This window comes from Anabrus simplex, chromosome 1, assembly GCF_040414725.1.
Source record: "Anabrus simplex isolate iqAnaSimp1 chromosome 1, ASM4041472v1, whole genome shotgun sequence".
NCBI lineage: Eukaryota > Metazoa > Arthropoda > Insecta > Orthoptera > Tettigoniidae > Anabrus > Anabrus simplex.
The window spans coordinates 1,253,761,830-1,253,785,088 of record NC_090265.1 but is presented as its reverse complement, the minus strand read 5'-3'; the positions used below and the strand labels follow the sequence as shown (position 1 = coordinate 1,253,785,088).

Here is a 23,259-nt window from a genome sequence, read left to right as displayed (position 1 = left end):
CTTTGCAGACAACAGGTTGTGGTGAAAGCCTGCAGTCTAATATTAAAATGAGGTATAGCAAGTATGATATGAAAATTAACATTTCCAAGACTAAAGTGATGTCAGTAGGGAGAAACCGAAGAGGATTGAATACAAAACTGGAACAAGTGGATCATTTCAAGTACCTAGGATGTGTATTCTCCAAGATGGTAGTGTACTAAGTGAAATGCTAATGCAGTCAGCTTGCAGTTATGATCAGTGGTATTCTGTAAGAACATAGCGAGTTCTTGGATGAACCTAGCTTTGCTCCGGTCTGTTTTCAAACCGCCTTTGCAGTATGAGAGTGAATGCAGGATGGATTCAAGATACCTTATTCATAAGTTAGAAGTAACTGACATGAAAGTAGCAAGAATGGGTGCTGGTACAAACAGATGGAGTAAAATGGCAGAGGGTACTGTTTTTCAGAATGAGGATGAAGCTGTATGTAGAAACCAGCTTCAGTGGTGGGGTCATGTGAGATAAATGGGAGAGGATAGGTTACTATAATCTATCAGCTTCATTGTCCGTATTGATGAATTAAGAATGCAAGCATGAAGAATGAGATTTCCACCTAATCAATACTTTATTACAAAATGTTTGAAGTTGTCTACATTGAAACAGTACCGGTTTCGACCTGTAAAAAGGTCATCATCAGCTGCTGGTGAACCTGCTTAATAGCGATAGTACGTAAAACATTACTAAAACTAATTTAACAAGAATGCCTTATTCTAATATAATATTACTTAAGGTATATACATATGGTACAATTTGGGGCTTAGACTCATTGGAGTTCCATTCAAAAGTCTGTGCTGTTGCCAACATTATGTCAAACAATATACATATGTACATATGGTGCAATGGGCTTGGCTTGCTGGAGTCCCTTGAATGCCACACACTCCAAAACTTGTATAACAGAGGTTGAAAATACAGTTCCTATAGAATAGAGGATCACTGAGGTTACGGTGTTAGTTGAAACGTCTTTGCAGCATGTCGGCACTGAGACCAACCGTTGTGAATACACAGTCAAGGTGCTTTGTTGGGCCGCAATTTTGCGGGGAGCGTAATCGACTGAGGTTCTGTAGGTTGTTCATTCTTATTGTATGATGTTGCTGATAAATACTAATTTCTAGGTTCCTTGTTGAGGCATGTCATGCTATGGATGAAGTTTTGAAATTAAAGAAAGGTTGATAGAGTCCCCTCTTCACACTTGCATTTGTGCTCAGGTAAATTCAAAATCTTTTTCTTTCTCAGATTTTTTGGGACAACTTCCAACAAATAACCCAAGACAAAGTAACTAACCTAGCAATCCGAAAACAGCACACATTAGATAAGAAGCTAAATGCACTCAAACAGTCACAAATCCAAAACAAACAGGACAATATCACCCTCTTCAAACGCAATAAAGAAAACGAACACACCTTCCACCCACCCATAATGAATTTAACAGACACAAACTTTGATGAAACAGAGACCAATATCTTGAGCAAAGGACCTAAACACAATTGGGAGAACACATCAACCTTCCATAACCTCACAACCATCATTGCTGAAACCGAAAATGCTCTAAACAAAGTTCCTCACGACTCGCGCGACGAGATCAGAATTGAGGTTAAGAAGAAATTGCCGCTATACATTAACAAGATTAACAACAACATCAACTGTAAAAGCAAAACTGATAATATCCAACTCAGGAAACTCAAAGACAAAATCAAGCAAAACAATCTATTAATAACAAAGGCAGACAAAGGTAATACCACAGTCATCATCGACAGAAATGAATACATCAATAAAACTAAACAGTGTTTCTCAGACGATACCTTTCAAATTAAACGAAAAGATCCAACTGCCAGTATCCAAAAAAATCTCAAAACATTACTGAAAAACACCCATTTTCTCCTAAACGAACAAGAAACCACGAAGCTGACCATAATGAACCCCAAACTGCCGTCAGCGAAAGCCTACCCTAAAATCCACAAAGACAAAGTACCCATGAGACCGGTCATAAATTACAGATCAAGCCCGACATACAAATTATCATGCTTCATACAAACACTACAAATTCTTAGCCAAGAAATCAGTACGAAACTTAATAGAATTCTGCAACATCACCAAAGAACTGAAAATCGAACAACACCACGCTCTAGCATCATATGATATCACTAACATGTACCCCAACATACCCATACAGAAAACGACAAGACTAATAGAATCAAATTTAAGAAATCACAGTAATCTGAGTGTCCTTGAAATAGACGAATTCATTAATTTACTTGAATTTGCCCTCAACAATCATTACTTTAGATTCCACGACACTATCTATAAACAACAAGGCCTTCCCATGGGTTCACCAGCTTCAGGAATACTAGCCGAGATCTACATAGACCACTTAGAGCACTCAGAAATTAGCAAAATTGACAATATATCATTCTGGTGCAGATTTGTAGACGATATCTTCGTTGTTATAGACTGCAGGTTTACAAACGAAAACAACATACTCGAACAGCTAAACAAAATAGATCCACACATAAAATTTACGATGGAAACCGAGAAAAACCACACTCTGAATTATCTTGATTTATCCATCACCAAAACAGAAGACCACTTGACATACAAAATCTATAGAAAACCTACACAAACCTCCAATACCATAAAAATAGATTCCACTCACCCCAATGCACACAAGAAGGCAGCATACTACAGTATGATATACAGAGCTTTCAACATTCCCCTATCCCCAGAAGAATTAAACAAGGAACTAAACCTAATTCACGAAATAGCGGAGCATAACGGATACAGCAGAAACATGATAAACAATATCATTCACAAAATAAAACACCAACTGAAATCCAAATTAAGTAGAAACAACAAACCTAAGAAAGACTGCGCACTTTTTACCTTTAACAACACCCACATCCACCCCATAACTAATATTTTCAAAAGACACAACCTAAAAATAGCTTACAGAACCACACGTAATAATGCTTCCATTTTACATAACACTAAATCTGTCAATGAAAACAACAAATACAGCCACTCAGGAGTGTACCGCATGAAATGCAACGATTGTGAAGCCAGCTACATCGGACGTACCGGCAGATGCTTTTCCATTCGCTACAGCGAACATGTCAATGCCACTAAATATAACCGCTTTTCATCCATAGGTCAACATGTCGAAGAACACAAGCATAAGTTCACTAATATCGAGAACGATATTGTACCATTACGTTACATTAGCGGCCGTCAATGTAATGAATACAGAGGACAAAGATGGCGGACGATAACTTCAGATGCAAGTTCACAGAGTAGTGATCTAATAAATCGATATCGCCCGGCCGCAAGGGAAAAGAATTTCAAGAGTTAAATAATGACGGACAAAAAAAAAATTTGAAAGAGAACGATTCTTGACTATTTTGTGAAGAAAAAGCTACAAGTTGAAGAGAAGTTGCACGGCTTATAGAAAGATTATAAAAGTATCAAATCAACGTCGAATACGAAAATCTGAGTGTATTAACAGAATAGAAGAATATATCTGCAAGAACGTAATACGAAAGACGAGATTTGAAAGAATTATTCGTCACTGTGAAATCTGAATTCAGTAACGGAAAGGAAGCTTCAGCTGAATTACACATTGCCGAAATCAGTACCATAGCGGCATAATTTATTGTTTCCAGAAGGGAGGCAATGTCTGTTTAAGCAAAAGAAAGAACAAGGAATAGGCCAAATTAGAGAAAATTATAAATTTAAAGAAAATAATATTTTCATCTAATACGAGTTTCCAAGAACATGTATTGGGAATTGAATTGCCTATTTTCTCACCAGTATACTATGTACTCTACTCTGTATTTGTTCTTTTATGTTTGCATGATGACTGGTGACATGGACTCAGCTTAAACAGAGGAAATGTTTTGCTCAAGACTGATTAGCTCAAGCCAAGACCCAAGATGAAGCCGCAAATGACGTAGTCTTCGGATTGCAGTGGTTGCCTACTCCATGATGCCGTAGTCCAGCAGACATCCAGCAGAAATCCAATTACGAGATAAGTATTACAAGTTGCATCGTAATGAATTTCAAATCAATTAATGAAAAATATTTATAGGTGTACAGGAGTGCTAGATATAAGAGATCAAGTGCCAATGAAAGGATATATGAATATAAATGCCAATTATTAGCCGATGAAATGTGCTGTTTTGTGCTATATAACTACGGTGCTAATGTGATAATTTTAAGGTTATTGGAAACTAGATCTGACTGAATGTTTATGTATGTTTTGTGCCAATTAATACGTATAGACCGTGAAAGCGTTTAACCAGTTATGAATATATAAATGTAAGCGAGATTTAAGACGTAACCTAGAACTTCAGGTCAATATGTATACCAATCAAGGCCAGTATGATAGTAATATGGTAAAGAAGTGTTTGATATTACGAAGTTGCAGTGTATAAAGAATAGTCAGGTTATTGAATACTGCGTCCGTAACACAGAGGTTATTTTAGTGGAATTAAGTGATGATATATTTTAAATATGGAGGAATATATATATATATACAGAGGAAATGAAGTGTTAATGTGGCATGTTATAAGTAGAATGAGGAGACATGTTTCTGTTCGTTATTGAAGAATGGGATAGATAATTAAAATGCGGATTCCTGTGTTACGTATTATATTTAGATTTGGGTTAGCACTGCAAGTAATGAATATAGGCCATGTTGAGTTGAATGCATGTCTCGAGCCATGCTGTTTGAGTTTCGTGGTAACTTTCGGAGGATGAAATGGAGAGGTTACGTGTTTGTTATGCATTACGATATATATTTTTGGGAATAGAATGAAATTTCGCACATTTACGTAATTGAAGGTCAGCATGTTAGCGCTTATATGGAGCACGGTTTGCTTTATCGAAACTATGGCACAGCAAAGAAATATTTGGGAGCATGTAAATATTTTGGCACATGAATAAGATTGTATGGCACGAATTTCGCAGAGTAGAATGACGTACCGTCAAATCTATGGCACTCCGTACTAGATTTATTTGGTTTGAGTTGTACAGATGATGATGTACTGATTTAATTTATTCATTTGGGTTATGATAGGAATATTGGTAACTGTATGGGTGTTTTGAACCCATAATTAAACATGCTAATACTTATCTCGTAACGTGGAGAGTCACAAACAAGAATACAAACATGTGTTTGGATAAATTTTTGGTCAAATAGACCGAAATTAAAAATGAAACTTAACCTATGCCCCAAAGAAAAGCCCAAACAACATTAAATGAAAGATATTCCACTCCTCCTTGATTTAATAAAGTTCTGATCCCTATTTTTCCCCTAATATGAATTTGATCATGGAAGATATGATATAATTTGGTTATTAACAAATATGTAAGAAAATATATTGACGATTTAACTTCTTTCAAATATGTTTATCCCGAAAACCAACCTCTTCGAGAATGATACTTATATTTCCACGATTTTCCTTTCCTTATTGCCAATGAACATATATTATTCAATTTTATTATACATTAGCATGCTAATAAATTAGATTTAGATTTGATTTTGCATTTCTATTCTTTAAGTAGGTAGTAGTAGGATAGTATACGGAATTATTGAGTTAGTTTACGCTGAATATTAGGTGAGGATCGGATAATTTCTTTTAACATAAGGATATGGTGTGACTATTTCAATGGATGGCGATTCTTCAACGGAATCCGCGATTTATTTAATGCATTTAGGAACAACGAAGCGAGTTTTACCCTGAGAAATGATTATATGCCATATGTTAGAACTTATGCTCGTAAATACAATTCCAGTTAGGAATCTTTGTGTGACTTGCGACCCGATACTTAGAATTAAGAGGCCGGAGTAATATTTACATATGTGATTGCACAGGTAATACTCCAAAAACGTAAGACAGATATGCTGGTAAAGGTCGCAACTCAAAAATATGGCATAATATGGAAATTCTAAATATGAACCCCACAGGCCCATTGCTCAACGTAATGGAAGATTTTTATATCAATATGGACCAATACGCTAATCCCAACCTCAACTTAAATGAAATCACAGATAAAACTAACATCCTCTTCAACACAGCCATTCCCATTCTAAAAGACACATATTTAAAAAGAATCATCAGACACAAACCCACACAAAACCCAAAAGACACAACCCACTTCACCCCACCCCCTCCAGAAGCTGCTTCCCCCTCCCCACCACCTCTCAATCTGAACACTATGACAGCAACACGACGCACACGCAACAAGGTGCAGCACAGTCCCGGCTACACTTGAAGACATATCCAGCCCACACGTAAGTAACACACACTCCTTAGCACACAAACCATTTAGCAGGCACTCTCTATCAGTTATTCTAATTCCTACTTCCATTTAGCAGGCACTCTCTATCAGTTATTCTAATTCCACTTCCTTTTTCTTTCTCAGATTTTGAATTTACCTGAGCACAAATGCAAGTGTGAAGAGGGGACTCTATCAACCTTTCTTTAATTTCAAAACTTCATCCATAGCATGACATGCCTCAACAAGGAACCTAGAAATTAGTATTTATCAGCAACATCATACAATAAGAATGAACAACCTACAGAACCTCAGTCGATTACGCTCCCCGCAAAATTGCGGCCCAACAAAGCACCTTGACTGTGTATTCACAACGGTTGGTCTCAGTGCCGACATGCTGCAAAGACGTTTCAACTAACACCGTAACCTCAGTGATCCTCTATTCTATAGGAACTGTATTTTCAACCTCTGTTATACAAGTTTTGGAGTGTGTGGCATTCAAGGGACTCCAGCAAGCCAAGCCCATTGCACCATATGTACATATGTATATTGTTTGACATAATGTTGGCAACAGCACAGACTTTTGAATGGAACTCCAATGAGTCTAAGCCCCAAATTGTACCATATGTATATACCTTAAGTAATATTATATTAGAATAAGGCATTCTTGTTAAATTAGTTTTAGTAATGTTTTACGTACTATCGCTATTAAGCAGGTTCACCAGCAGCTGATGATGACCTTTTTACAGGTCGAAACCGGTACTGTTTCAATGTAGACAACTTCAAACATTTTGTAATAAAGTATTGATTAGGTGGAAATCTCATTCTTCATGCTTGCATTCAGAGGATAGGTTATGTAGGAGAGTAATGGATTTGGCCATGGAGGGTAAGAAAAACAGAGGGAGACCAAGACGATGATGTTGAGACTCAGATTTTAATGATTTCATGATAAAGAGTGTTGAATGGCCACAGATCTAATTGCAGATGGAGGATTGTGGAGGTGTTCAGTTAATTCATAGAGGCTTGTAGACTGAACACTGAAAGACATAATAGTGAATACTTAACTACCACAATACCGGACAGCCGACAGTTTACAGCGAGAAATTTGATAGTGCTGCTACCTACACGGCAGGGTATGGTGAACTCAGGGACATTATATAGTCACTTGTATGATACCTGTGCTTGTTGTAAGTTATGAGGCTTTTAATAAAATCAGTCAAGTATTAAAAGCTAGATGCATTCAGACTAGAGGGTCTGCAGTGTTAAGTACTGTAAATTTCACTAGGTTGGACGTCTGAACCTGTAGTATAATGGTTATTACAATCACCCTAAATTTGATAAGTAGGAGGTGCAGCAATCACCTTTGATTTTGTTTTCTTGTGAGAAAATTATTCCAGTGTATTATTTGGATATGATTGAACACCTACGCAACAAATTTAATATGTAATTATGAGTATTCCTCTTGCAATAACGTTCTGAAAGAGACTTTAGGAAATCCATAACACTTCTTGACTGGAGCATCATAATTTACTTGATGCTGATGTCTGTTCCTAACATAACATAATGTATGTTCAAAATTGTTGCTAATTTATATCAACTATATCTATTTTAACCATTTATTTTCGAACCTCAAATTTTCCAAAAATCGTTGACAAGTTTAAAGAAGGAGGCACAGCCATATTTGAAGAACTAAGAAGAAATCACCATATAGCCATTGAAGGCATAAAATTCATCAAACCCTTACTTACTAGTATTCTTTGTCTACCAAGACGTTCATACGTAATATCTCAGTATTTCTGTCTTGAAAGATATTGTCATTAATGCTTTCACGGCCCGTACTTAAAGACATAATACTGTATAGGCTTTTGGGCTTATGCCGTGTCAAGAAAATAAGGTGAAATTCTTAACGTTTCGCAGGGAACTGTGCCCTGCGTCCTCAGGAGAAATCTCGACTGTCCACGAGAAAGGCTTCTTAAACAATGACACTTTAAATTTGGAACGTTATAACAGAAGTGGAAAATGGTACGTTCATTCACCACCAGGTGGCCCCCAGGACATGGCAATGCTAGCGTTCGAAGCAGAAGCTGACCGAACCATCACAATCAGTCTAAGCTGTTCACATAATGTGTTTGCATAAAACATGACATTGGCAGGTGTATGCCATAGACACAAGCCTGGAATGAAACATCTGGCGACAAGGAATGTACGAATTTGGAAAACACTGAGACGAAATAACGATAGTGAAAGGACCGGGAAGGGAACTACATACGTAAATTCTTAATGGCTGGCAACCGGGTATTAATTAATTGAAAGCCGGTGTTCCTGTTGAAATTGTTAGAATTTCTACGTATTTCCACAGCTTCCCGTATAAGACTGGACCTGTAGTGTCTAGTGCGGGTAAGAGCTCGAGCATCTTGGAACATGACATCATGACCCGACGATAGAGCGTGCTCAGCTATGGCCGATTTGTCTGGTTGGTTAAGACGAATATTACGTTCATGTTCTTTGATACGGGTACCAAGGGACGGGCATGTTTGGCCGATGTATACCTTACCGCAAGTACAGGATGTAAAAGTGGGGACAATTTGTCCTTGGTTTTACTCAGACTGTGAGCAATTTTAGTGGCAGTGCCAAACACGGTTTTTATATTGTGTTTGTGGAGGACCTTGGCAATTCGATCTGTGGTGTTGTGAATATAATATAATATAATATAATATAATATAATATAATATAATATAATATAATATAATATAATATAATATAATATAATATAATATAATATAATATATAATACAATTGAATTGTATTGAATAGGTGGTAATTTACAAAATTATAAGAATTTGTATTACAGCATTATGGTCGAATGGGAAATTATTACGAAAAAGCAACATTGTCACGGTAAAAATTAATTTCTACGAAAAAAGGAAAGAAGTAAAAAAACGTTCAATCCCTTAAGAGCATTACTGGTCAACCCTGCTCGTTTCAGTGTTTGTAAGTTGGCAACTAAACATATTTGGCATTTATTTGGTCGTCACTTCCTTTTGTTTTCTGCGAGCGATGTAAAATCACAGCCAGCTACATAGATATACGCTGCTCTCTTAGCTAGAATGACGCATCAAGTCACCTGTGAAGTAGGCTGTACTCCTTGCTGCTCCTTGCTCTGCTGTTCTCCAGTGCGCGCATTCAGCTCTCTCTCTCTGTCTCTCTGCTGTGTGTGTAGAACGAGTGGTATATTAGCGTGTTTCAGTTCTAATTATCCTAGTCGTTGATTCAAAAAGAAGTGATTGGTTTTGTAAAATGAAGCGGAGCAATTGTCAAATTGCATCTTCTTCTAAGAAGACTGCAGTGATACAAAAATATCGAGACAGTTACACAAAGAAATGGCCATGCCTACTTGCTTCACGTGTTAGTGAAAACCACGTGTTTTGCAGTGTGTGTTCCTGTGATTTCTCTGTGGCTCACGGTGGATGAGATGATTGCAGAAGACACATAGAATCAAAGAAACATCACACATATGGTGAATCAAAATTACAAAACCAGTCTGTTTCATCGTTCTTCGTAAAAAGTAATGAAACTGCGGTGACAAATATCCAATTGCTGTTCACATCATTTCTTTTGGAGCATAATATTCTGTTACTAGTTTCAGACCACGCTGGAAATTTATTTAGATCAATGTTCCCCGACTCTAAAATATCTCAGAAATATGGTTGTGCAAGAACTAAAAACCTCTGCTTTAGTTCAATATATGGCATCTGAGGCAAAAATGGAAATAAGTGAACTTTTGCAAATAACGCCTTTTTCTTTGGCTACTGATGGGAGTACAGATTGAAATGCTGTTAAATTTTATCCTATAGTTGTCTCTTTCTGTAATGCTCAGAGAGGCCAAATATCAACTCTTCTATTGTCATTGTTATAGATACCGACAATACAGGTGAGGGAATTTTCTCTGTTATTCATAGTGAATTGTCTTCTTTAGTCATTCCATGGGAAAATTGTATTTCTTTTTCATCTGACAATGCATACACAATGATAGAGGCAAATAAAGGTGTTGCCAAATTTGTGAAGGACAGGCATTCTTCTGTTTATGTCCTGGGTTGTTCATGTCATCTCATACAGATCTGTGCACAAAAAGCAGCAGCCCAGTTACCAGTCAATGTAGAGAACTTTTTGGTTCAGTTAAATTACTATCTTGATAAGAGTTCTAAAAGGCAAAACACGTTGAATGTATATCAGGCCGTTTGTGGCACAGAGGGTCACAAAATATTGAAATATGTCTAGTACCTGTTGGCTCTCGCTTCTTCAGTCTATTAATAGAGTTCTTGAGCAGTGGGAAGCTTTGACCCTCATGTTTTGTAGTGAGACCCATCAAAATGAGAGCGCCAAGCAGTTTGAAACTGTAAAATCTTCCATACAAGACCCACACACAAAACTGTTTTTCTACTGTCTTCAGAGTACACTTCCTGTTTTTAACTGAGTGATTATATTTCTGCAACAAGATGCTCCAGCCATACATCTTCTTAGGAGGAAACTTACTGGTCTTTTAACTGACCTATTGGTCAGATTTGTTCAGCCATGTTCTATTCAGTTAGAATCTACCTCCCTTTTGAGTGTTGAATTCAAGAGGAGGAAATGAGGACTTGGTAATTGGAGCAAAAGCTAGGGCATACTTGAAAGATATTGACTGTGGTGACAAGATTTTATAATTCTGTAAGAGAGTTTTATATGACAGCTTGCAGTTACATTATCAGGAAATTTCCCCTTGATGATGAATTTCTTCATCATGCCGAAGTTGTAGACATCTCTCTCAGAATGAAGGTTTCCTATTCATCTCTTGAGTATTTTGTTTGAAGATTCCCAACTTTGATCAAGGAAAGTGAACATGACAAACTTGAAGAAGAATTTGCAGTTTACCAGTGTGATACTTTCCCTGAGTATATTGTACATGGGCCTAACATTGATGTGAATTGGGGCAACATTGCAGAAATTAAAAATGAAAGTGGATAAATTAAGTACAAAACTTTAAGTAATGTTGTATTTGCAGTACTAAATGTACCTCACAGTAACTCTAGCACAGAAAGAGTTTTCAGTGTTGTTAGAAAAAATCAGACAGAATTCAGGCCTACATTAAGTATATCTACACTGGAATCACTTATGATTCTGAAGACGAAAATGTCATCTCAGGGGGAAATATGTTTCAAGAAAACCTACACTGAAAAGCAGCTCTGGATGCGAAACCAGCTACAAAGAATTTTTTTTATCACAGAACTAACAGGTAATGAGCAAATTTTATTGTGTAATATGATGTACTTCCCTGTTTCAGCCCACTAGTTATTTTGAACCAAGGCAGGAAAGTATTCTATCACCATTCCTGTTTACAATAGTAATGGATGACATCATGAGAGCAGCAAAAGTAGCATATGGAGGAAGAGAAATGAACATGTTGTTATTTGCAGATGATATTGTGATTTGGGGAGAACACGACAGGAAGGTTCAAGAATGGTTGGATGTGGTGAATGGGAAGATCGAAAAATGTGGATTGTAAATAAGTGTAGAAAAGAGTAAAACTCTTGTTATGACTAGAGGGGAGAAATAAAGGAAAGGTCAGATTAGACTTGCAGACAAGCCCCTGGAAGTAGTGGAAACGTTCAAATACCTGGGGAGTGAATTAATGGAGAATACTCAACTGGATGCTGAGATTAGTAAGAGGATTCAAGCTGGAAGTTGTTTCTATCATAGTGTAAGAAACATGTTATGGGACAAAGATGTGCCAATGGAAGCAAAGGAAACTATGTACAAGATGTATTACGTACCCATAACAACTTACAGAGCAGAAACTTGGACAATGACAAAGAAGGATGAGAGTCGAATACAGGCAGCCAAAATGAAGTTCTTGAGGAGTATGATACAGAAGAGTAGAAGAGACAAAATAACATACATACATTATCATTATAGACTGTTATGCCTTTCAGCGTTCAGTCTGCAAGCCTCTGAGAATTTACTAAACGTCGCCACAATCCTCGATTTGCAACTAGTGTTGCGGCCTCATTTAGATCTATACCTCTTATCTTTAAATCGTTACAAACTGAGTCTAACCTCCAACAATAAAATAAGGAATGAGAAAATCCGGGAAGAAATTGGAGTGGAAAAAATGAATGATAGAATAGACAAGAGCCGACTAAGATGGTTTGGGCACATAAAGCGAATGAGTGACGAAAGAATGCCAAAAAAAGTGATTAAAATGAAAATGTGCAAATGAGAGGAAGGAGAGGCCGTGGATGACCGCGATTCAGATGGAAGAATACAATCCAATGCAGTATTATAGAAAGAAACCTGGACTGGGACAGTGTTGGAGGAGTGGTGGAAAGACCAAAGAAAGTGGAGTGCCCTACCCGACTACAGCTGGATAAAGGGAAATGATGATGATGTACTTTAGAATAGATGTCTGTAGGAAAGGGCAAATGAGGTGCTTTGGATGTGACTCGTAAACATTTTGGCATGGGGGTGGGGGGTGGGGGTGCAGGAGTTAAAAATGGGAATACTGATAACCCACTTCAAAGGTTGGCACCTCTGCTTAGTAATAATCAATAAAACCAAAAGTGATGCTACTACTTTGTTAAATTTAGCTGAAAGTATCTTTGCAGAATTCGGTTTAAATATTCATCCTCTTAAAAATAAATCTATAAAGCCGAAGGAAGAAAAATTGACTGAAGGAAACATTGCCACACTCCAAAGATCAATAATCCCATCAATAGAAACAAACAAACAAATTAATCAAGTATTTGTAAATGAATTAATGTTACTGGCTTTCATACAAAGCAGCATCACAATCAACTTGTGCACAAACTGTGACATATCACTTTATTTCTTCTTTAGTACACATATAGCACTTTGTCAGGTAACTTCAAACCCATATTGTGCTGTGTTTCAAGACTATGAGAACATCACAAGCAGAATTTGATTACCTATATTATTTTAATCTAAATTTCTGCATGAAGCAAGTGACTTTTATCACTAACTCAGAACTATTTATTCTCTATGGGTTGCATATCTACATTACTTCTGAGAATTCATGGTCGACTTATAAAGAAATTTGCATTCTGTGTTAAAGAACTAAAATAGTTTTTTTTTTTTTTGATTGCACACAATTTTTCTGGATAGGTTACCTCAGCTTTCCCTACATATATTTAATGTATCTTTATTGAGTTTAACAAGAAGGATAATGAAGTTTCTATGGTAGGGCTTGTCAAGGATACAAGTAGGGTTAATAATGTGTCAAGATTCATAAACAAAATACCTTGGCATCATTGCTGTAAATTATTTGTGGATTCCAGGCGTCTTACGACCCATATTAGTCACATATTGACATACTTGGAGGAAATTCTTAGCTACCCCACATGAAGGTCATCGACATGGCTTCTCGGGATGTATACCCGTTAACAGTACAGAACTAAAAAATTTGCCACTGTTGAAAATTGGTCAGTTTCTTGTCAGTTTAAAATGTTCTATTCTGTACCACGTGCCTAGAGGTGCTTGCTCAGCTGTAGCGGACACCCTCTCTGAAGTTGTTCACCTTGTGGTGAATACCAATGATGCCAGCGCCTGGACTGATGTTTTCATTTTTCCTTTTGCTTTTGTCCATGTTCCTCAGATAATGTAACCAACCTAATGTCCTGGGTTAGACCGAGAGTTCACTGCTGCAATGATGACCACCATGATGTGTACCCTGCCCTTCTGTACTTGATTGGAAATCTCGTTCTTGTATCAGTTTAGTCAATGCCAATAGCGTGGAGCTCAAACATGACGGTGACGTTCATGGGGCAGTTTGCTTGCTTATTTCCGATGACACTGTCACTATGCTTGATACTGCTGTATTGGAAGCTCTTTCTGTAAAACATCCTGCCCACTCAGGTCCAGTTGTTTTTCCAGATGCTCTAAATACACCCATCTTTGTTCCTGGGGTGATGTTCACAGAACTCCTTAATGCCATCTCTTATTTTCCTTCTGGATCTGTTCGTGGACTGGATGGCCTTCATCTCTTGGTCTTGAAAGACCTTCTCCAGTGTCAGTAGCTTGATTCAAAAGAGCAACTCATAAGATTATTCGGTGGCCTGCTTGATCTCATCGATCTCTATTAGTCTCTCTTTGGAAATTCATCCATTATTTTTTGGTGCCTCACTCACTGCATTGAAGAAGAAATGTGCTGGCATTCACTCTATTGCTGTTGGTACCATTTGGCATCAGTTGGCTCTGAAAATCCTATGCCACGGAATCTGTACACTAGTTATGGATGTCTTATCTTCCCACCAACTTGGAGTGTGTGTTCCCAATGGAGCTGAACCTGCTATTCATGCCACATGTGTCTATTATTTGTCTCCTCATCAGCATCCAAAAGCTTTCGTTAAATTAGATTTTCATAATGCTTTCAACGAGTAGCATCGTGATGCTATGTTGTTGACTGTGAAGAACCATTTTCTGGGTGAAGATATTACCATCTAGACCTGCCTTTTTTGCAATTGCTTTTTGGCAGTTGCTCTCAGGTCAGTTGTTAACATTAATACTGAGTTAAACTTTTGGTATTAGGATGATGGTACCATTGCTGACGAACTGGACTTCATCCTTTCATCTCGGGAAAACATTTGTACCCAAGCTTCAAACATTGGTCTTCATCTTAATTTTTCTAAATGAGAAGTGGGTTTTCTTGGTGTTCATCGAGAACAAGCTGAGATACTACACAAGACGTTTAATGCTTTTGCCCCTGGAATTAGCCTTCTAACAGCACCCACTACTTGTCTGCTTGGTGCAGTGTTATCCTTTGGAGTTCTATGCAGGATTTTGGTTGAGAAGACTTTGAAACTGAAGTTATTTATTTTATGCCTTTCTATGGTTTTGGCTCATTCAACCTCGTGCTTTGTTTTCCATCTCACTTACAACAATCTTCAATCAATACTGATCTACATTTAGGGCAGTCGCCCAGGTGGCAGATTCCCTATCTGTTGTTTTCCAGCCTTTTCTTAAATGATTTCAAAGAAATTGGAAATTTATTGAACATCTCACTTGGTAAGTTATTCCAAACCCTAACTCCCCTTCGTATAAATAAATATTTCCCCCAATTTGTCCTCTTGAATTCAAACTTCATCTTCACATTGTGATCTTTCCTACTTTTAAATACGCCACTCAAACTTATTCATCTACTAATGCCATTCCACGCCATCTCTCCGCTGACAGCTCGGAACATACCACATATTGGAATAATAACAATAAGTTAATTTATTAATTTGACCACCTAATCAGTACAATCAATATTAGGTGGTCAAATTAATAAATTAACTTATTGTTATTATTCCAATCAAATATCATCAATACGGATCAAAAATTATACTTATCACATGTAACATACCACATAGTCAAGCAGCTCGTCTCCTTTCTCCCAGTTCTTCCCAGCCCAAACTTTGCAATATTTTTGTAAATCGAGCTGCTTTTCTTTGGATTTTTTCCAGTTCTTGAATCAAGTAATCCTGGTGAGGGTCCCATACACGGGAACCATACTCTAGTTGGGGCTTACCAGAGACTTATATGCCCTCTCCTTTACATCCTTACTACAACCCCTAAACACCCTCATAACCATGTGCACAGATCTGTACCCTTTATTTACAATCCCATTTATGTGATTACTCCAATGAAGATCTTTCCTTATATTAAGACCTAGATACTTACAATGATCCCCAAAAGGAACTTTCACCCCATCAACGCAGTAATTAAAACTGAGAGGACTTTTCCTATTTGTGAAACAACCTGACTTTTAACCCTGTTTATCAACATACCATTGCCTGCTGTCCATCTCACAACATTATCGAGGTCATTTTGCAGTTGCTCACGATCTTGTAATTTATTTATTACTCTATACAGAATAACATCATCTGCAAAAAGCCTTAACTCTGATTCCACTTCTTTACTCATATCATTTATATATATATAAGAAAACATAAAGGTCCAATAATACTACTGCCTTGTGGAATTCCCCTCATAATTATTACAGGGTCAGATAATGCTTTGCCTACTCTAATTCTCTGAGATCTTATTTTCTAGAAATATAGCCACCCATTCAGTCACTCTTTTGTATAGTCCAATTGCACTCATTTTTGCCAGTAGTTTCCCATGATCCACCCTATCAAATGCTTTAGACAGGTCAATCGCGATACAGTCCATTTGACCTCCTGAATCGAAGGTATCTGCTATATCTTGCTGGAGTCCTACAAGTTGAGCTTCAGTGGAATAACCTTTCCTAAAACAGAACTGCCTTTTATCGAACCAGTTATTAATTTCGCAAACATGTCTAATATAATCAGAAAGAATGCCTTCCCAAAGCTTACATACAATGCATGTCAAACTTACTGGCCTGTAATTTTCAGCTTTATGTCTATCACTCTTTCCTTTATACACAGGGGCTACTACAGCAACTCTCCATTCATTTGGTATAGCTCCTTCAACCAAACAATAATCATATAAGTACTTCAGATATGGTACTATATCCCAACCCATTGTCTTTAGTATATCCCCAGAAATCTTATGAATTCCAGCTGCTTTTCTAGTTTTCAACTTATGTATCTTATTGTAAATGTCATTGTTATCATATGTGGGAGCCTCCGTGGCTCAGGCGGCCTCTCACCGCTGGATACCGTTGTTCAAATCCCGGTCACTCTATGTGAGATTTGTGCTGGACAAAGCAGAGGTGGGACAGGTATTTCTATGGGTACTCCAGTTTTCCCTGTCACCTTTCATTCCAGCAACACTCTCCACTATCATTTCATTTCATCTGTCAGTCATTAATCATTGTCCCAGAGAAATGCAACAGGCCTCGCACACTTCCTATCCTTGCCGCAAGTTGGGGGCTTCATTCATCTCATCCCTGACCCGGTCGTTGACTGGAAAACAGGTTGTAATTTTTCATTGTTATCATATGTAAATTTTAATACTTCTTTAGCATTAGTCTCCTCCTCTATCTGGACATTATCCGTGTAACCAACAATCTTTACATAATGCTGACTAAATGCTTCTGCCTTTTGAAGATCCTCACATACACACTCCCCTTGTTCATTAATTATTCCTGGAATGTCCTTCTTGGAACCTGTTTCTGCCTTAAAGTACCTGTACATACCCTTCCATTTTTCACTAAAATTTGTATGACTGTCAATCATGCTTGCCATCATGTTATCCTTAGCTGCCTTCTTTGCTACATTCAATTTCATAGCAAGTTCCTTCAATTTCTCCTTACTTCCACAGCAATTTCTAACTCTATTTCTCTAATTCGCGTGCAGTTTCTGCTCGCCGTAGGCAGACCCCGATGAAATCCTACCGCAGTGCTTTTCATCAAGTGTCGAGGTGGGCCGGCATGTTTACTTTGAACAAATTAGAGTGCTTAAAGCAGGCCGGCTGCACCTGAATACTGTGTGCATGGAATAATGGAATGGGACTTTGGTTCTATTTTTTTTTGGTTTTCGGAATACGAGGTAATGATTAATAGGGACAGGCGGGGGCATTCGTATTGCGACGTTAGAGGTGAAATTCTTGGATCATCGCAAGATGGACTGAAGCGAAAGCATTTGCTAAGTTTGTTTTCATTAATCAAGAACGAAAGTTAGAGGTTCGAAGGCGATCAGATACCGCCCTTGTTCTAACCATAAACGATGCTGCTAATGATCCGCTGAAGTTCCTCCGATCATTCGGCGGGCAGCTCCCGCGAAACTAAAGCTTTTGGGTTCCAGGGGAAGTATGGTTGCAAAGCTGAAACTTAAAGGAATTAACGGAAGGGCACCACCAGGAGTGGAGCCTGTGGCTTAATTTGATTCAACACGGGAAACCTCACCAGGCCCGGACACTGGAAGGATTGATAGATTGAGAACTCTTTCTTGATTCGGTCGGTGGTGGTGCATGGCCGTTCTTAGTTGGTGAAGCGATTTGTCTGGTTAATTCCAATAACGAACGAGTCTTTAACCTGCTAAATAGTCGCATCCGGTATCCGTTCATACTACCGGCAACAACACATCTTCGAAGGGGGACAGGCAGCTTCTAACTGCACGAGATTGAGCAATAACAGGTCTGTGATGCCCTTAGATGTTCTGGGCCGCACACGTGCTGCACTGAAGGAATCAACGTGTCCTCCTAGTCTGAAAAGACCGGGCAACCCGTTGAACCTCCTTCGTGTTAGGGATTGGGGCTTGCAGTTGTTCCCCATGAACAAGGAATTCCCAGTAAGCGCGAGTCATAAGCTCGCGTTGATTACGCCCCTTCCCCTTGTACACACCGCCCATTGCTACTACTGATTGAATGATTTTGCTTACTGGCTATTGCCTTATATAATGCGTAAGCATTTATACCAAAGAGATCTAGTATGTAGAAGAAGACATGCACCGGCCATCGCCAACTCATTGATTTACACAAATACAATGAGAAGAAGGCTTCCACCTAATCAATACTTGTTTATTAAATTAAAAATTAATACTACAGGACCAGTTTTGCCCTTTCTACGTCATCTTCATCTGGTCACACAATCACATATAACATATCATGCAATCATAAAACATAACTAGATCTAACAAAGAAGTCATACGACGATAACATGTCAAAATAGCTCTATTAATTAAACTGTAAAATGTTGCCTTTTTATGGTGACCTGGATGATTGGAGTCATTTCTGATAATAGTATCTGTTTGAGTAGCTTTTCTGAAAATTTGAAAATCAAAATGACCAGAATTTATAGTAATTGTTAAATCTAAATAATTTAAAGTTCTCTCATTTTCAGATTCCTTTGTAAAATGCACTTGTTTATCCAAAGTATTTAAATGCTCTAATATACCACCAAATTGATTGACAGTGGCAATTGTTGCCTAACGAAAAGGTGTACCGGGAATGAGAGTCAATACACAATGCGAGGAAGAATGCCTTTTCTTTTTCTGCTGCATATTTAGATTACTAGAAATCAGGGTAGTAAAAAAATATTCAACTACTTTTGGAAAAAGAAAACCAAGAACAAATAGTTCAAAGATATGTAATATGATTTTGAAGAATTAGATGTAACAATGCAACAAAATGGAGGCAGAAAAGAGAAGATGACTGTAATGAACAGAGACACGAGACTTAAACTTAAAACATTAGAACGAAAACAATACACCATAACTGAAAAACGAAAGGCAGCCAGGTTGGAAAGAATGAAAAAGGTTTGGGAACAGAAGAGGAAGCTGAAAGTCAAATCTCTAATTATGACTCCAGAGACTTCAATGTGTATGGTCTGATTCGAGAGCTCTAGTGTGGGCGTAAAATAAATAAATAAATAAATCCACGAACCTACTGCACTGGCATAGCAGGGGGGAGAGGTGATACTCCCACGTGGCGTGTCCCAGGTGGCGGATAGGGGGGTGCTAACCAGCTTGCCGTCAGACTTGAGTGAAATTAAAATAACTCTCGCAGACCAAACACACAACCCTCTGTGGGTAGGGACACAGACGAAGAATACACCCACGGTATCCCCTGCCTGTCGTATTAGGTGGCTAAAAGGGGTGACAAAGAGATGATCGAATTAGAATGATGAGACTGCTTGTAATTTATACCATCATGCGGGGAACACGATGGGTCGCTTTCACTTGCGCGTAGTACCACTATGTTAGGAACACAATAGGTTTGTAACTAGCAACAAAGTGTGAACCAGGGTGGGATTTACAGTACCTGTGATTAGTACCACAACATGCGGAACACCATGTGCTTACATTGCCTGTAATTAGTACAATTATGTGAGAAACACCACGGGTCTGGGTGTTGCCTGTGATTAGTACCACTATATGAGCGACACCGTGGGTCTACATTGCCTATGATTAGAACCCACTGTGTGAGGACCACCACGTGATAGTACGAGTCCATGTGATTAGTACACCAGTGCAAGGAACACCATAGATTTGCATTGCCTGTAAGTGAGAAACACCATAGATCTGCGTTACATGCACGTATTACATTACCTGTGTGTAGTACCCTAATGTGTGGAATATTGCAAGTCTACACTACTTTTGATTAGTACTGCAATATGACAAATACCATGGTTCTACTTTACTAGCGATAAGAAGCATTATGAGGGGCCGATGACCTGGATTTTGGACCCCTTTAGACAACAAGCATCATCAATTCAGGATTGTGCTTTAGAAGCAGTCACTTGGCCAGTAATACTATTGCTTTCCGATAGTTTCAGGGAATGTGGGGCATTGTTGGTCAGATCCACTGATTGTTTTAAATCCATGTTCACCCATTCATTCTTCATCATCACGTTTTGAATTCTGGTCAATGGATGATTTTGGACTTTTAAATTATACATATTAATGACATTTCGTCTCATTTCGTACCATTAGGGGCCGATGGACCTAGATGTTAGGCCCCTTTAAACAACAAGCATTATCATCATCAAATAAATAAATAAATAAATAAATAAATCTTCTCCATATATAAAATGTGCAGAACATTAGTTGCTACCACTTATCTAAATATATCATTTATATCTATTTTTATATTGATTTGTCCTGTATCATTCCTTCCATTCCGTAATCACGGCCCTCTTTTCCAAAATCTTAATAGAACGTGCAGTGTGTTGTTAAGTTATCCACCTGGAGGCAAGTTGGGTCTTCAGATGAAATTTATTCAGTGTTTAGTTTTTAAGATTAGAGAAAGTGATTGCAAGTGCAATGCTTGTTTGCAAGCTCACGAAGGGGGTATTGCATAATTTGAACATCAATGCTCAATTACTTTTAACAAAAATTGGCAATGTGTGAAGTCACATTTGCTCAACACTAGCAAAGCTGAGTTTAAATTTACTGGGTTTGCCATACTGCACTGCTAGACGTTACCACCACCACCACCACTGTTCGCACTTCACTAGATGCGCTTCATGTACAGCTGTCTGGTATTATCATAGTAAAGTTTTTGATAATGGCCTATAACAAAGTATTTATGTATGAAATACTAAGGTAATGGTGTGGTACTTTTCACACTGTTTTCGCTGGTTAAAGGGTAATAATTTTCTTTTTGAAGTTAGATGACACTTCTTCGGTCTCATGCATCATGAGCCAGTAATTCTGAAAGTTTGTCATCAAATCCAGGTGCCATTTCCTAGTTAGGACTGCCAGTGCTCTGCCAAATTAATTTCTTATTCCTTCTTTCCATTCTTTCTCTCCATCCCTCCCACCCTTACTTCCTTCTTTTTTTTTTTTAAGTACGATAATAAACACTTGGCTTTTATTGTAGGATGAAACCGTCCTGAAGATATTTGGATATTTAGACCTACTGTCTCTATGCAGATGTGCACAAGTAAGCAGACATTTCCGTGACTTGGCCACTGATTCACTACTTTATACAGAGTTGAACTTGAAGGTTAGAAACACTATAATTTAAAAGTTCTGGTAGTGATATGATGTATGAATGGAACTTGTGGTTTGAAGTGAAATCTTTGTACTGTATACATTGTAATTTTTTGTTTCACTTTTAGGTTTACTGGTATTGCACCACCTCTAAAGCCTTAGAAACTCTAGCAGGCAGATGTCAGTACCTGCAGAAACTAGATCTCTCATGGTGTGGAAGTTTGAAGTCCATCCGTTCCTGTGATTTTGTTAAGTATGTCGTCTGAATCTGTAACATTTTTACCTATATTTTGAGTGTCTTTAAAAAGGATCCTTATAATACCGCTCTAAGGTAGTGGAACTTCTCCATTGTCATGGGCTGTGTTTCAGCTACTGTCATACATTGGTATTTCTGTTCTGTACTGATAGAGGACCTTGAAGTAGACCACTAAAGTAATCCTTTGAATTATTCAGCAAGTCTTGACATTCTTTTGGACTATGGTTTCATGGAACATCCATAGTTTTTTTGTATATCATTTTTTTTTTTTTTTTTAATTTCATGTGGCTATTTCTAGCCGAGTGCAGCCCTTGTAAGGCAGACCCTCCGATGAGGGTGGGCGGTATCTGCCATGTGTAGGTAACTGCGTGTTATTGTGGTGGAGGATAGTGTTATGTGTGGTGTGTGAGTTGCAGGGATGTTGAGGGCAGCACAAACACCCAGCCCCCGGGCCATTGAAATTAACCAATTAAGGTTAAAATCCCCGACCCGGCCGGGAATCGAACCCGGGACCCTCTGAACCGAAGGCCAGTACGCTGACCATTCAGCCAACGAGTCGGACTTTGTATATCATTATGAAAATCATTGAACTGCTGAGCAAGGAGGACAAAAATGATCTACTAGTTATGTAGGCCGACCTGTCATTGAAGGGTTAGCTTTTGTAATTGCGGCAGTAATGCCTTCAACTAGCAGAGATGAAGAACTGAAGAGACAGAGAGCATGCCTCAAATAATAACAATAGTCAGTTAATTTAATACCGAGCTTGATAGCTACAGTTGCTTAAGTGCGGCCAATATCCAGTATTCGGGAGATGGTGGTGGGTTCAAGCCCCGCAGTTGGCAGTCCTGAAGATGGTGTTCCATGGTTTTCCCATTTTCACACCAGGCAAATGCTGGGGCTGTACCTTAAATAAGGCCATGGCCGCTTCCTTCCTACTTCTAGCCCTTTCCTGTCCCATCATCGCCATCGGTGCTATCTGTGTCAGTGCAACGTAAAGCAAATTGCAAAAAAAAATAAAAAATAAAAAAAAATAAAAAAAATAATAAATTAATTAATGTCATTATTGCTGAGTTTTAGGGGCTAGGAAATTGTAGATCAACTCCTTTCTTTTTCTTTTGGCTTAGTAATATTAGAACATTTTGAGGCTTAGGTTTTCAAGGTATTCTCCTTTTATAATTCCTTTTTCCCTTATTTTTCAAGTGCTCATACGTTCACATTTTTTTTCTCATTTTCATAGTCGTCTTCATTATCTTTCTGGTTAGTAGAGTCTAATGACCACGCTGATTTGCAACTTACAAAAAACAA

The 23,259-nt window shown here is 38.1% G+C and overlaps 1 protein-coding gene across 3 annotated transcripts in view; it reads left to right on the top strand.

Annotated features, from left to right (window-relative positions):
- Fbxl4 (F box and leucine-rich-repeat gene 4) overlaps positions 1-23,259 on the top strand; it is a 279,999-nt gene that overhangs the window by 117,826 nt on the left and 138,914 nt on the right. For all 3 annotated transcript variants that reach the window (XM_067137655.2, XM_067137656.2, XM_067137657.2), the window contains 2 exons: positions 21,586-21,711; positions 21,827-21,951. In XM_067137655.2, the coding sequence (XP_066993756.2) occupies positions 21,586-21,711; positions 21,827-21,951 (251 nt within the window). The remainder of the gene's footprint in view (positions 1-21,585; positions 21,712-21,826; positions 21,952-23,259) is intronic.